Genomic DNA, 16,026 nt, shown 5'->3' with positions numbered 1-16,026 from the left:
TTAATAGAAATTCTTCCTCATTAAGCTTAAATCCCTTTCTCTATAAGTTCCATTTATTGTTCATAATGAATAATAAAAATAATTTTCCTAATTAAGATCCTAATTTAATGGTTATCTTGGATAATTTCTGATTCTTTCCAGCTTAAATTCCCATAAGTTACAGTACTAAAGTAATAAAAACCTCAAATTAATATTTAAAAAAAATTAAATGATTTAAAAAATAGGTTTATTAATATGCTGATTATGTTTTCATTGTCTTTTAGTATATAAGCATGTATCATAAGTTTTTATTTTGCTTTGGTATTACCTATTATGAGCTATAATAGTTGTAAGATTTCATTATTTATAATTGTTTTTCAAAACATTTTGTGATTTAGGGCTTTCTTTTCAAGCAGAATAATGTATTTTAGTTTATTAAAATGATTGATATAATATCATATTTTCTTTATAGTTTGGAATTGTTTATTAATATTGAATCTGATTTAGAGGAAATGATTTCATAATTATATTTTATGATGGAATTATAATCTGTACCCATCTCAGGAAATAATGTTTCCAGAAAAATGGCAGAATCCTAAGCAATGTAAAATGTTTAAATTTAAAATTAAAAGATTTACTATTTGATAAAGGTTTATTATTTTAAAAAGGATAAACACATTTCTCCTAGTAGAAGTATCTAAATAGATTAGAAGTAATTTATTTTTTCCTAGAAATCTGGCTATATAAATGTGTAGGTTTGGGACAATGAGTACTAAAAGTATTAGTAATGAGTATTTTCTAGATTCATAGTGATTTTCTATTTTCATGTTAGTTAATACATCTGATACATTGTAATTAAGCTCCTTCAAAGGTAGCTCAGAAACATGTTACTTTATACTCAGACAAAGCAAAAGATTCTAGAATGGGTTGTTCTGGGAATAAACATAACAAAGAAATTCAATAATACTTCTTAAATTTGATTAATTTTAGCTAATTTGTCAAGAAATGTAGCAATTTCTAAATCAAATTATTATTTTCTAGTTCAATTCATGTGACTATCAACCCACTCTGATATTCTTTTCTTAAATGTGAATCTTACAGTGGTTCCATTGATATTGAAATTATCTTGGATAATAATAGAAAGCTGAGCTTCAATGTTTATGAGATAGTATTAAGGATTAAGCACCAGGTTTGAAGTTAGGCATATTTGAATTTAAATCCAGCCTCAAATATTTACTAGCTGTGTGACTCAAGGCAAGCCATTTAATCCTGTTTGCCTCAGTTTTCTTATCTATAAAATGAACTGGATAAGGAAATGGCAAACCACTCTAGTATCTCTGCCAAGAAATCCAAATAGGTCATGGAAAATCCAACAGGACTAAAATTTTAAAACAGTATCAACAACAACAAGAACATAGGGATGGGATCTATAGTTTCATTGGTAAAGGAAATTTCCAGATAAAGGAATTCTACCTTTACCAATGTATACAGTCATCTTGCATAATAATAGTGATATTAATAAATAGCATTTATATAGTGCCTTAATGTTTTCAAAGCCCTTTGATCCTCACAATAACCCTATAATCTAAAATAAGTTAATACATTTTCCTTTCCATTTCTTTCTCTAGTTTATTTTACAAATGAGGAAACTGAGGCAAATGGAGTTAAGTGCATGCTCAGGATCACACACTTAGTATATGAAGCCAGATTGGAACTCAGAAAGATGAGTTTTCCTAATTCTAGGTCCAGAATTCTATACACGTCAGCACCTAGTTGCCATGCCATACAATAGAATTTATTTTAAAATTGTCAGCAAAAATCTAATTATAATTTTTTTCCTATGTAGTTGTAATGAAACAAATGGGAAAAGCTTTATCTAAGATCATGATCTGTGGTATAAATGATGTATATGTATGTATAGGCATGAGGTATAATAGACAGTTGTAATTGGAATTTGGGATCAGTGAGCTTGAGTTTGAATCCTGCTTCTAATTAATACTATTTGAATGATCATGAGAATTGTTTTGCTTCTTTGAAAGCCCAAATAAATAATAAAGATGTTCTATATAGTTGAAAGCTATTATTATTAATGGTTTTTAGGTTTGTTATATAGAATGAAAGTAGAAGAAATGCCTTATGGTGTATTGAAAGGGCACTGGCATTGAAATCAGAAGACCTCTTCTGCTGTCTTGGATCTAAAACTTAATAGGGGTATTATTTTTGGCAGTTCACTTGAATTTTTCTGAGCTTTAGTTTTCACAAAGGTATAGTGTTAATGATAATGCTCTCACTACTAACTATGTGCGGGTTGTTTTAAGAATGCATTTTATAAACTTTAATGTGTTAGATAAAATGTAACCTATTATTTTTATTGATAACAACAATAATGATTTTATCAGTAGAGGGAGCTCTTGTTGAGATATTAAAATGATAAGAATAAGATGTGTTCTATTCAAAAAAGAATAATATTAATTACTACATTAAAACCATGGCTGACATTTTGGAAACAACCATTTTGTAATTGAAGTGGATTGGGACAAAGGACCTAGTTTCAAGTTCTAACTTACTACTTACTGTATGACCTCAGTAAGTCACTTAGCTTTTCAATATCTCAGAATTCTTATTCATAAAATGAGGCTGCACGAGGTGAACTTTAGGTCCCTTTTACTTCTGGATAACTTATTCTATAAGACATACTCTGAAGCTATTGTCCCAAATCCCACTGGCACTGATGAGTTGGGTCCTTAGAGTGTAGCTACTACATTTTCTTGGGGCTTGAACTCTGAAAAATTCAGGGTGTCTTTCTAATGCTGTATTACTTACAATCCCCTTTTGCTATGCTGTCTGCTATTATTATCAATGATATCAATTAATCTTTCAGACTTAATTAGTTTTAGAAAGGCAGTATTTACTAAGGTAGTATAATTGGTACAGTTGGAACAAACATTTCTCTTAAAATTTTTTCTCTCTCTCCCTCTCTCTTGTTCTGTGGCACATTGTGCCACAAATAATACATAGAGTTCCAGAGCAAATGGACTAAAGCTTAGCGAGCACATGTGGCAAAATGATAATTCCTAGCTCCTAAAGTTCTTTTCCTGGTGTCTTCAAAATGGTCCCCTAAGGAATGATGTCATTTCCCCCCTGCTTGTCCTTATACTTTTTTTTCATCTCATTAAGGGCTACTCTATGGTGATAATAGGAAGATAAGAAGTCCAAATTTCTTTGAATTTCCAAGCTCTCATGTTCTTCCCCATCAAGAGATGGAAGAAGACAAGTGAGAAAGTGGAACAGCACTGAGGTTAATAGCTCTGCTCATTGCTCAAATTCTCTCTTATAGCTTCAGTAGGATTTTTGCTTCTTTCCATTTGATTGAATCTTTTTCTGAACTAACTCTCTAGTTTTATATAGGCTACAGAGAGCATGACCAAGTTTTCTTGGCTAAGTTAAGAAAAAAATTCTCTCCCACCTAGAGAAGTGCCAGATCTTGTTCACACTTAATGAACAATTGAGATATAGTATTACCTGATAAATATACCAGGTTTAAATGGGGTGAAGTGATTTGATTCAATCTTTACTAATCCTATAAAAAGAGGTTCAATGAAATTCATTTAATTTTTAATAATTTGGACATTCATGAGAACTTCAGTGCCTTGATCCTTAGATATAAGGCTAAATTTGTCTATTCCCAGGCATATTAGTTATTAGTTAGGTTATATGTGCCAGAAATAATTCAGATGCAACCTATGATATTCTAGAAATTCAAGATTGAGGAGTTCATCACAGATCTATAAAGTTTACTATCCAAAGAATTAGGATAAGGAGGCTAGATAGGAGAGGATTGTTATCTTCCTGGCATTCTCCTTCCTAGAAAAGGAAGTCTGAAGACAAGAGCCCAATAAAAAGTGATGCAAAGATGTTTTAAAAAATATTTACTATGCTAGTTCTTTGAATAAAGTAATAAACAAGGGGCATATTTGCTATTCATGGTCCCTAAATTACAAGTAAGCTTTTTATAACTATAAACTTCAAAAGCATTTACCATCTAGAGAGTTATTATTGATAGTTATGCTCTTGCATGCCTAGGTTTGAAAGAATGTTGATTTTGCATTTGTTCTTTATTGTGCAATATAGGCAAGGTAGTTTCAGAGAATACGGATGTGCATCTTTTGTTTTGTTCTTATCTGTGAGGCCAATGAATGGCACAGTAGTCATGGTCACATGCTATTCAAAATGGAATCCATTTGGAGCAATACAACTGCTGATTAGGGAATACAAATTTCTGATAAACAGTATAAAGAAAGCCTGGGTTCAAATCCTGCCAATAACACATAGCAGTTTTGTAATCACGAACAAGTGACTACCTGCCAATTCTCCAGGTAAGTCTCAATCTGATGAGCTACTGATTTTATTACAGATGAGCAACTGATCTTATTGATAGAGGGAGTTTCCACACAGAGAGACTATTGGACTATCCAGCATCTAGGAGCTTGGATCAGTCTGACCAAAAAGACAAGACTAAAAATAAAACATTTCTTTTTCAGGCTCACAATGCAACATGGCTAAAGTTCTCCTCCAAAGACAAATTTGAAATTGTCACTATTGTTTATGACTATCAGAGCTATTCTTAAAGGAGGGCAATGGAGCATTCATCTATCTTCTGGGAAGTAATGTGGTATTAGTGTGAGGGACATTGGATCTGGTATCAGAGAGATCTGGATTTCAGTCTTGGTTCTGATGCTAGCTGATTGATGAAGGGGAAAACACACTGGATTGAAGTCTGAGGATCTGAGTTCAGAGTCCTCATTTGTAGGATGTGCCAATAACATTTACATTCTCCATATGAGGCAATCAGTTTAGGGGGCCCAGTAGATAGAATGGAATAAATATGGAGTCATGAAATCTTGAATTAAAATATTGCACTTACTAATTTGATGACTTGAGCAAGTCACTCACTCTCAGTTTTAGTTTCCTCATCTGTTAAATAGGGGTAGTAAGAGCATCTACCTCATAAGGTTGTTGTGAAGATTAAGTGAGAAAATGTATTTAAAGTGATTTGCAAACCTAAAAGTGCTATATAAATGCTAGCTATCGTTTATTATTGTTGCTGTGATTGTTGTGAGAAAAGCACTTTTTAAAATGCTAACAAGCAATCAGAAAACATCTACTAATCATCTAGTATGGGCCAGGCACTGCTCTAAGTTCAGAGCATACAGATATAAATGTTATGCAGCCATGAGATGTCACTTTGGTGTCACCATATCTTAATAAAGGCATTAAATGATTCTTTTTTTCAACTTTTTCCCTTACAAAATGGGGCAGGAGGAGGTGATGAAATCAGATGATGGTCTATAAGGTCCCACATTGCTCTAAGTCTTTGTTCCTATCATCCCATTATTAGGATTTATTATTCCTATCATCCCATTATTATTATGAGGGAATAGTGGGAAGGGAGTGATTAGGGAAAAAAAAAATCTTTGTTGACCCAAAGTCTAGCACAATGATGTGCAATGAATAAGGTATTTAAAAGTATTTTTATATGCTCAAAAGCCTCTGGTAGGTTGGTACATCTTTACTAAATGTTTGTTAAAATGAATAAATTGTGAATGTTGACTGGTGTCTTCAAAATCAGGGCATAGCAAACATGCCCTTGCTTATTAAATAAACATTAAAGAATAAATAAAAAAAAATATTCAAAGAACTAGCATAGATGGAAGGCATGTGGATCATGTTTCTCTGTCCTGGGTTTACTTTCTCCTTCACTGAGCCTTGAAGGTAGCATCCTGGCATCTCTGCATGCATGACCAGAATCTGGGGGCATAGGAATATCGCACCTGAAGAAAAAGTCTGATGTCTTGGCTATGGTGTTATATATTTGTGATTTCTCAATTATCTTACATCTTCTAAATAAATAATTTTGATAAAGAGTTAAGGCTGTTGCTTGATTTCCTTAAGAGCTTCCAAATTCTGGTGGTCATGGTTGGTCTCAGATCTAAACTGAAGTGTTGTCTCTGACATATATTTGCTATATAAATCCTGGAACTGCCTGCCAGTTTCAGCAGACAATTCTTGATAAGCTGCCAATTAAATTGCTGTACTTGTAGAGAAAGTTCCCCACACTAAGGAAATATAGGTCTGGTTAGCATCCTTCCCTTTACCTATGTCCAGCCTGCTGTTGTTATACCCACTCCCCACACCCAGAGCTGCTGAACTTTTTAAGAGCTTCCAAACTGAATGAGACTCCATGTTATTATGGGAAAAGGTATAGCAACTGGGTAAAAATACTAATACTTGGACTAGTAATTCTACCACTCAAATAACTCTGACCTCAGGTAATTTTTTTTTTCACCTTTTTGGTCTTCTATTTCTGAAGTTATAACATGGGAAGACTGGATGATTTTGAAAGGTATATCTGAATCTAAAAGTCCATTTCTCACTATGCTCATTTAAAAATTCTTTTTTGGGATAGGTTCATGGTGTGAACAATTTGTAAAGGAACTAAATAGTGGCATGTTTTATCAAAGTGTTGACTGGTGATGGGGCTGAAACACAGCAGATGTGAATTTCAGTTGAGACCTGTCACTTAATCATTATGAAACTTTGGATTATTTACTTTGCTTCTTTCTAGAATTTCATTTGGTTATGCTACTCTGATCACTCACAGTGTTATCGTGGAGGATGATAAAATAAATGATGGTGTGAGTTGCTATGTAAATGTCAAATAATGGATTTAAAAAATCTTTGCAGCTGAATTCCTGCATAATGCAGCTGTAATACTGTTATATAAGTTATTGCCACTCAAATCTACCTTCTCCATGAAATCATTTGCCCTCCCAGTTGAAAGGGATCTTTAAAAATTTTTTTTCTTAAAGCATTTTTTTTGGATCTTTTTTTCTGCCTTTGTTTAATGTCTGACTTTCTTCTTCCACTATCAGATTATATGTTCACCAAGGTTAGCAACTGGGTTTAAAAAATTAATGAACGAATATTTTGCAGTGTTAGACACTGTGAACACAAATACAGAAATGAAGGTTCCTGCTCTCTTGCCACTTACATTCTACCAACAGAGTATAATACATTATAACATAGGGGATAGAGTATTGCATTTGGGCTTGGGTCTAATGGATTAAGAATCTGAGTAAAAATCCAACCTTAGACATTCTATCTATCAATTTCTTTATCTGCAAAATGGGGCAGGAGGAGGTGATAGAATTAGCAGTGATCTGTAAGGTCCCACATTGCTCTAAATCTCTGATCCTGTCATCTTCTTTATTAAGGAATAGTAGGAAGGGACTGATTAGAAAAAAACCCCAACAACTTTATAGTCCCAGTGTCTAGCACAATGATGTGCAAACAATATGGGTATTTAAAAGTACTTTTTATACTCAAGAGCTCTTGGTAGGTTGGTAAATCTTTAGTAAATATTTGCTAAATTGAATAGATTGTGAATATTGACTGGTGTCTTCAAAATCAGTGATAAATCAATACTGGTTGAATGGTTATTAAACCATTAGAGCTTCTATCCTAGCAGATGATCATGATCAACCCCTTCCCCCCAGAATCTTTTATGAATTTTTACAAATGAGCATAGCCATTAAGTTATATACAAGGATGCTTCAGCATGAGGGTGATGATGGGATATGGGAAACATGTGTGTGTGTGTGTGTGTGTGTGTGTGTGTGTGTAATTCCATTTTGAAGGCCATGTCAGATAGTAAAGGGCAGCTTTGGAAGGTCCTCCTAAAATGGAAAGATGAGTATGCACAAGTAGTAGAATGTGTGCCTTTCAGCTTTAGATCAGTCAAATTGAGTAAAGAGACTCATACTCAGAAGAATGGTCACAAGGTAATAATTTTTTTTGAGAGGATAATAGCAGTTTATGAAACTATTTACCAAAGTGTGAAGCATGAGGATATACTATAAGGACTCTTCACAGTAATGAATAATATATACCTTGAATTATTGTATATAATATATAACTAATGGGGACCTATGTAATTTTAACTTTTCTTCAGTTGTTTCTGAAACCTGAGATAGTATGTTGCAATGCAAAGAGGACTAGCTTTAGTGTCAAGAAGAAATGAATTTGTCTAGCTTCTGACTTATATTCAAAGTGTGACAAGGGTCAAGTCATTTAAAGAGTGTAACTTCTCAGAGGAGATACTAAATTGCCTTATTGCAGAATAGACATTATTTACAGTGAAATCATAGGTCCAAACTGAGCACAGCAGAACAAAAATCTGCAACCTAAATGTAAAACTTAGGACTTTGATTGGCAAAGGAAATTCTTATGTTACTTCTAGGATTAAGAATTCAGAAAGCCACAGATAGATTTATATTGGTTCCAAAATGTAATTCTCCCCATGACAAAGTATTCATATAATTTGTCATGTTGCTTCTCATTTTCAAGATATAATGTATTATTCCCCAAATAGAATTCACATTGTTTATATCAAAACTGGGAAGTATTTAATGGTCAATGGCTATTCTTGCTTTTGGATGACACTGAATTTCTGGATGTGTTGTTTTAAGCTTAAATATGACAGATTGCATCCCAAAGCACAATGCAAATATATGACAGTTAAGATCTCTGTGACCATTCCTTGGCACAGGCAACATAGACAACAGGCAAATGGAAAGAACTCATGAGGAATAGTTTTCTTTTCTTCGTACTGTAATGAATTTCTTTTAAAAAAAATTTAAGTATTCTAAAAGTTCACAAATCTACTTAATCTCCCAAGTAGAAAAAATATTAAGATGATATAATTGAAATTAATGGTTCCATGATAATTCACTTAAACTTAAACATATGACTCTTAACTTATCTTAGATATATCTACTGTCTCTTGGTTGATTATAGTTTGATGTCAGGATATATTTAAACATTAACTACAATTTTATTATTTAAAAAAAAACCTGAAATCTCTCTCTTCAAATCTGCCAAGGACACTTTGCAATAGAACAATTCTAAATTTCCAATATTTGTTATAATGGAAATTCTATGTTCCATATATGGTATGTAAACATCAGAAGCAATACGTTTATGTTTTCCTAATCTACTCTACAAACTGGAGGAAGTATTGTAGTACCCACAGAGGCTACTATATCCATGATAACCTGCAAATATAAATTGTATGGAACTGTTGATGATTGTTAAGACATTGCAGACTATACTTCCTCTTTCAAAGAAACCCAAACCAGGGTAATTCAAATAACTTAATTCCAGTTCTCTTCCCCAACCTCTCCAAAACTCTGACTGCTTATTCTGTGAAAGGCACATGATGTCCCTAGTTTTTTTTTTTTTTTTTTTTTTTACTGACACTTTCCATTGCCATGACCCCAGCTACCTTGCAGCTGGGCATGGTCAGGTTGGCATATTACCAAGTTAGTATAACTGTGTCTCATTCTTTTCATATCCCACACATTGATAAAAGATCCCTGAGCACACTGCTTTCTTTTGAAACATCATTTCTTTGTGGTAGTAAATACATCTTGTTTTCATCTCTGGCACACAAATATCTTTCAGAGAAGGGAGCCTAAGTTTGAATGATAATCCATAATTTTTGGAGAAGACGATGGATGACGCATCTGACAGCTGGGATAATGTACTTGGCCTCAAATGCAAGTAAGAGCAATTGGTTGGTTGCAAGTTGTCTGAAAATTTCTCTTAGACCAGGGAAAAATTCCAAATATGACCCTTTTTTCTTGGAGTTATATTCAGACTTCAGAACACTGTGAATTTTCTTATGAAATATTTTGATATAGTAGCTAATAACACTTATGAGAATAAAAATTAGACAATTCTTACCCCAGATATGATCTATTGTAGCTTATAAGAGATTGCCCCATTTTCTTAAATAGCATTAAATTAGGAATAAAGTCCTTTTCCTTACTTATTTTACCTAGTGTGGACATGCCACTTGTGCTTACTGACAGTTTTTTAAAAGTCCTTAAAATTGAGAGTTTTTAAATAATGCCACATACTATTAATACTTATCATTGGCATATTGAATTTATTTTGGGCAATCAGTCATGTTAAATAAATAATTAGTTGGAGGTTTCTGTTTCAGACAAATCAGGATTGCTCTTATGTAAAGTAGGCTCATGAAATATTCTAAAATCAAGTCTCTCAATACAGTTTAAAAGAAAATGAGAATATCTTTCTCCAAAATTCCATCCTCCTGAGGTAAGGGCAGAAGGCTTATATGTTTCTGTAGGAGATACTTTTTTTCTTGGAAGAAAAAATCTTGCTGACCCTGGTTTTTCTCTCTCACAATTTATCCCACCCTCCTGACATTTACAGTTTCAGTGTACACATTTTTATAGACTTTCCCTCTTTGTGGGCTTAATTTTCACAAATGACAAATTTAATAACTTCCACATACCTGGCAATCTGCTTCTTACATGTCACAATCCAAGTCCCACCATTACTTTTTTCATGTATTATATGGATTGTCCTGTTTCTTATATGTGATTATCTTCCTTCTGTTTATTTGTCTTTTCACTGGCTCATCCCTTGTACCTAGAATATTCACCCTCCTCCCCACACTTCTGAAAATTCCTGTTTTTATTTGAGATTCATTTACAATCTTATATTCTTCAGAAGACTTTTCCTAATATTTCCAGCTATGGATTCCTTATATGTCTCTAAGCACATACAGATTCTCTCTCCTATTAGAATGTAATATTCTTTAGGGCAGGGACTATTTTTGTTTTTTCTTTAGATCCTTAGAACTGAGCACAATGCCAGAAACATTGCATATGTTTAATGATAGATTGAAATGCATTTGAAAGAACACTGGATTTGGATTCGAAGGACCTGAGTTCAAAGAAACTACCAATTTCTATCTGTGTGATCTACAATAAGTCTTTTAACTTATTTGAATATCAGTTTCCTCATCTGAAGGTACTAAACTAGATGACTTCCAAGACTGATGAATCTATGATTTTATTTCCAGTAGCGATCAGGAATTGATTATTAGTTTCTTGCAAAGCTGGTAAAGATTCAGATTGGTAGCAATTACTCAATAGCATAAATACTGCAAGGACAATGCACACACTTTTACTGAATTAGAGAGAACTGATCTTCTTAAATTGGCTAAATATATCATATATCATTTTATTCTTACAATAAGCTTCTGAATGAGGTGCTAATACTAACTTGATTTTAGAGAAGGAAAGCTGAGACGAGTGTGCCTGAATCACTTTCTCTGGGTAAGTTTCTGGGGGGAGATTTGAACTTAGGCTGATTCTATCTCTTTTTGCTACCTTGGTGCTTCTGTACACCAAGAATTATGTAAAACTTCAGTTAAAACAAATGATGAAAGGCCAAATTAAAAGTAGAGACTAGTCATTACTAATAGCTGTACTATTTTTAAAAGAATTATTGACATAGTAACCAGACTTAATATTTTATAACGACTATTTGAAAAATAAAATTCTTCAAAAAGGGTTCAAGTATTGACTTTTAACTTTTATTCTATATTCTCATCCTGCCCTTTTGTGTGACATTTATTCTGGTTCTTTTTCCACCATCAGAGAAGTTTAGAGATTTTAACATCTCATAGAACATTAGAAGCAGGTTGCTACTTGCCATTCATTTCTTTCTGCCTTCTGGAGAACCTTACATAGATGGAAAGAATAACACTCTTTGGACTGGGGCTGGTGGTGGTGAAGGAGGAAGTAGAGGGAGTCACTTTGTTGCTCAATCAATCAAAGCAGCAGGGTTTTTGAGAAAGCAATCTTTGTTTGGATTTCTAAAGGCATGTCTAACACTTGGACTTATACACAATGGGAAAACTAACAGAGAGTTCACTTAAAAAATGAATGATACTAGGCAAACAAAGCTCTAGTTAAAAAGCTTAGCACCACAGGGCAACAGGCTTGGTCTCAGCTGGACTAGTAAGGGAAGAATGGTCCCAATTCATTCTGGCATCCTAGATGCAGGATGAGCTTCCAGGAGCTTGCCACCAGGAGCCTCTAGTAGCTCTAGTCAGTATCTGAAAGCTTTATTGTCTATGTACAAAACATTTATACTGCCCTTAGGTTATTATTTTTTTCTTTCTAACTAAAGTAGAATCTCAACAGAATATGAATTAATGCCTCATGAGCAACAGGGGCAGGTGAAAGCTACTTGGCTTCTGTAGTCCTGGTGAAATTCTAAAAGGCATGATGAGATGACTGAAGTTTTGGTATGCAAAGTCCAGCTTGCTCAGGAAATTGTGGTGTGTATATAAAACAAAGCATATAAACAAATTCTGCCTCCAGGAAGCCGTGCCTAACAATTACCTCATTAACAAGGCCAAAAGAGGGACAGGAAAGAGGGGAAACCCACTGGCTCATGATTATACAGCTCTACACAGAAGAAGCTCTTCAGCTTCTCCCCAAAACAATCCCTGTAGTGTGAGATTTGACAAAGTGGCACATTTAAGACCAAATTTGGTTGTCATTAATAGGAGTCAGGCGCAACTGCAACTGAGGGCCAAATTCAGTCCTTAGAGTTTGACTTTCATCAGTATAAACAGAAAGAATAAGGCAATTAATGTTAATTGAAAAAAATTTGATCCATACATCAGTGAGATAATATATGTGCAATTACTTTCTAAATTTTAAAGTATTCTATACATGTAAAGTCTCACCACCAACATATTCTTTATCTTTACTCCCTCCCTCTCTTCTTCTCTTTCTTTCCTTCCTTCCTTCCTTCTTTCTTTCCCCCTCCTTCTTCCATCTCTTCCTTTATGTTTCCCTTTTCCCTTCCTCATTCTCTCCCTCCCTCCCCCTTCTCTTCCTCCCTTCCTCCATCCCTCTTTTCCTTCTTTCTCCCTCCCTCTCGTCTTCTTTCCTTCCTTCCTACCTTCCTTCCTTCCTTCCTTCCTTCCTTCCTTCTTCCCTTCCTTTCTCTCTCCCTTACCTTCCTCCCTCCCTCCTTCCATTCTTCTCTCCCTCCCTCCCTCCCTCCCTTCCTCCCTTCTTTCCTTCCTTCCTTCTTCCTCCCTCCCTCCCTTTCTTTTTTCTTTTCATCTTCCCTTTCTTTCTTCCTTCTTCCCTCCCTCCCTTCCTTCCTTTCTTCCTTCCTTCCTTCCTTCCTCTCTTCCTTCCTTCCTTTCTCCCTCCCTCCCTTCCTTCCTCCCTTCTTTCCTCTCTTCCTTCTTTCCTTTCTTCCTCCCTTCTTTCCTTCCTTCCTTCTTTCCTTCCTTCCTTCTTTCCTTCCTTCCTTCCTTCCTTTCTTCCTCCCTTCTTTCCTTCCTCCTTTCCTTCCTTCCTTCCTTCCTCCCTTCCTCCCTTCCTCCCTTCCTCCCTTCCTTCTTTCCTTCCTCCCTCCCTCACTTTCTCCCTCCGTCCCTCTCTTTCTTCCTTCCTCTTTTCCTCCCTTCCTTTTCTATATTTCTTCCTTCCTTCTTTATTCCTCTGTTCTTGGAACTATCCTTTGGACAGAGAGCTAGAGTATCAGAGCCTATTGAAGGCCATCTCCAACTTTAGTAACATTTGCTACAAGAGAAATCACCCTCAAAGTAGCATTACTGGTTCAGAAATAATAATCATACTTAGCATGTGTATACAGTTTTTGAATAGTTGAAGTATTGGTTATTCCTTTCATTTTGCTTGAATTCTTTTTTTTTTTTTGAATTCTTTTATAGATTATTTCCTGACACACTTCTAGTTTCACTGTAATTTCTTATAAATTTTGCCAGAGCTAAGGAGTTGCCAAGGGCTATTTCTACATGTCTTATTTTCCCCTCTCCATTGTTGGTTTTATTCTCTCCTTTTTGAAGTGTATCATGCCATGTTCCACTATCAATATTTCTTCATACAATGTAAATATTTTAAAGTTACCAATTACAGAAGCTATTCTTAGTAGTCAGAGTTAGTAGTAGAGAGGAGTGGGAGTGAGAGAAGACCTCCATCTACACTCTTGTCTTTGTGACATTCATTTAACCTCTCAAAGTTCCACACAACTTTCTCAGTACAAAATATAGAAAAGTTGCTGATCTGTACAGCTGGAAGAAGTTTTTCCCTATAGACAATGAATTAACTCTGGAAACAAAATAACAATGAAAAAATTTCTAGTAGCATAAAGTCCTTTCTGATAATATTTTTCCCCATCCAGTTTATTAAGTCATCAAGAAAGATGATATGATTTTAATTGTGTTTTCTTCTGAGATTAGGCACCATCCCAGTGTGTGACTAGTAATACTAGTTTCTTTCTTTCTGACTGTCTTTCTTTCTTTCTTTTTCTCTTTCTCATCCTCTCTTTCTTTTTTCTTTCTTTCTCTCTCTCCCTTTCTTTCTTCTCTCTCTCTCTCTCTCTTTCTTTCTTACTTACTTCTCTTTCTTTCTTTCTTTAATTCCACACAGCTAGTAAGTGTTAAGTGACTGAGGCCAGATTTGAACTCAAGTCGTCCTGATTCCAAGGCAGGTGCTCTACCCATTGTATCATTTAGCTGACGTTCTATTTTCTTTTTAATAATTTTCTATTAGTTTCCACTCTAATTGAATCTGTTAGATTCATGCAATACCAGCAAATGAAGTGCCAACATTCAGATATAGACCAAGTGGTACAATTACTTCTTGTTCTCCAGTTCTGTTTCTGTCTTAAATCTGATATAAAAGTGATGATCTCCACAACTTCTCAGCACTGGTCAGTGCTAAGAGAAGATGGGGAAATCTGGTTCCTCTACCATGATGTTAATTGCAATGTCTAACTTGGAATGGATAGAAATAGCAGATTTTAATAGTTTTGCTTAAAAATGAAATTCTTATTTTCAATTGTGGATTATTATAAAACAAAACTGTTCTTATAAACCCCATCTTGGAGATCAAAACCTAAATATTTTGAAATGGGGAAATAAGGCTGGATTCTAGTGATCTTACTTGTACCATACTCCCATCAAAATCTGTGGGAGTGTGACTCGAGTAAGACCTATGGAATCAGAGCCTGCTTTATTTCTGATTACTAAGAGTCCACCTACTTTCATAAATGTATGTGCTTACTTACTCTCAGAAACAACCTCAGGTAAAGCTAAAATAAGAAGATGCCACAAATGTCACAACATACTGAAATGGAGCCCTGGTTCATTGGTAAGAGAAGTCAGTTATTTAGTGCTTTGACAAGCAACTTCTGAGTCATAAACTAGCAGTCAGAAATCATTAACCAACAATTTAAAAAAAGTATAAAATTCTTACTATAACAATCTAATACTAAATTTAGGGCCTATACATGTCAATGAAATATAAAATTCAACTTAACCTGAGTTTTAGGCTAACTAGAAGCAGCTAGTGTAAAACCAGGTTGATTTTTATATGGCCTTGAAATTACTACTTCAATTCTATAGTTAGTCACTCTAAACTTAAAAACAGTTACCTGTTTGTTGACCAAAAATATGAAATGGATGAAAAGAAAAAAAAATAACATACCATGTTCACACAAAAAACAAAAGAATTCTATCAGGGACATCAGGGAAGGTGGAATACTATAACAACACATGTTATATTGTTATACTATTCCACCCACCTTAATGAGGAACCCTTAGGCGTTGCTACTCCATAGCCTTTCGAATCCAGATTTCCTCCAACTTTCATGGTGTCACATGGCTTTCGCTGTTCAATGTATTCATTCATAGTAGACTCCAGGAGGAAGGCAAATTTTCCCTTGGACTTGCGGACACGTGCTACTCCCTCAGCTGTAGTCCTAGTGAATACTGAAGGCTCCGCCGATTTCATGTAGGTCCACATCTTTTCATAGACAGCTATTTTTGATCTCTGGAGGAAAGTGAAACAAAATTTAATGTTGGAAGAAATATTAACATTGACAGTGTTTAAAACATATTCTCACATGGTCCTTTAATTGTCTCCTCTGGATTTCATTTTGCTAAATAATATCACTCTTCTCTAATTCTAAGAACTCTCCTCTATAATTAAAAAAAATCTATTTAAGAAGGATATTAAATGGAAATGATTGAGATATGATACTGTGCTACATGATATAATGGATAGAGTCCTGGGTCTGGAGTCAGGGGGACTAATTTTTGAGTTTGAATTTGGCTTCAGA

The 16,026-nt window shown here is 34.5% G+C and overlaps 1 protein-coding gene across 4 annotated transcripts in view; it reads right to left on the bottom strand.

The window, feature by feature from the left end:
- GRIA4 (glutamate ionotropic receptor AMPA type subunit 4) overlaps positions 1-16,026 on the bottom strand; it is a 487,658-nt gene that overhangs the window by 38,868 nt on the left and 432,764 nt on the right. For all 4 annotated transcript variants that reach the window (XM_031961085.1, XM_031961083.1, XM_031961082.1 and 1 more), the window contains exon 14: positions 15,490-15,737. In XM_031961085.1, coding sequence (XP_031816945.1) covers positions 15,490-15,737 — 248 coding nt within the window. The remainder of the gene's footprint in view (positions 1-15,489; positions 15,738-16,026) is intronic.

Source organism: Sarcophilus harrisii, chromosome 3 (assembly GCF_902635505.1).
Source record: "Sarcophilus harrisii chromosome 3, mSarHar1.11, whole genome shotgun sequence".
NCBI classification, from domain to species: Eukaryota; Metazoa; Chordata; class Mammalia; order Dasyuromorphia; family Dasyuridae; genus Sarcophilus; species Sarcophilus harrisii.
Note: the sequence above shows the minus strand (reverse complement) of the source record. Positions and strands in the feature narration are given on the sequence as shown.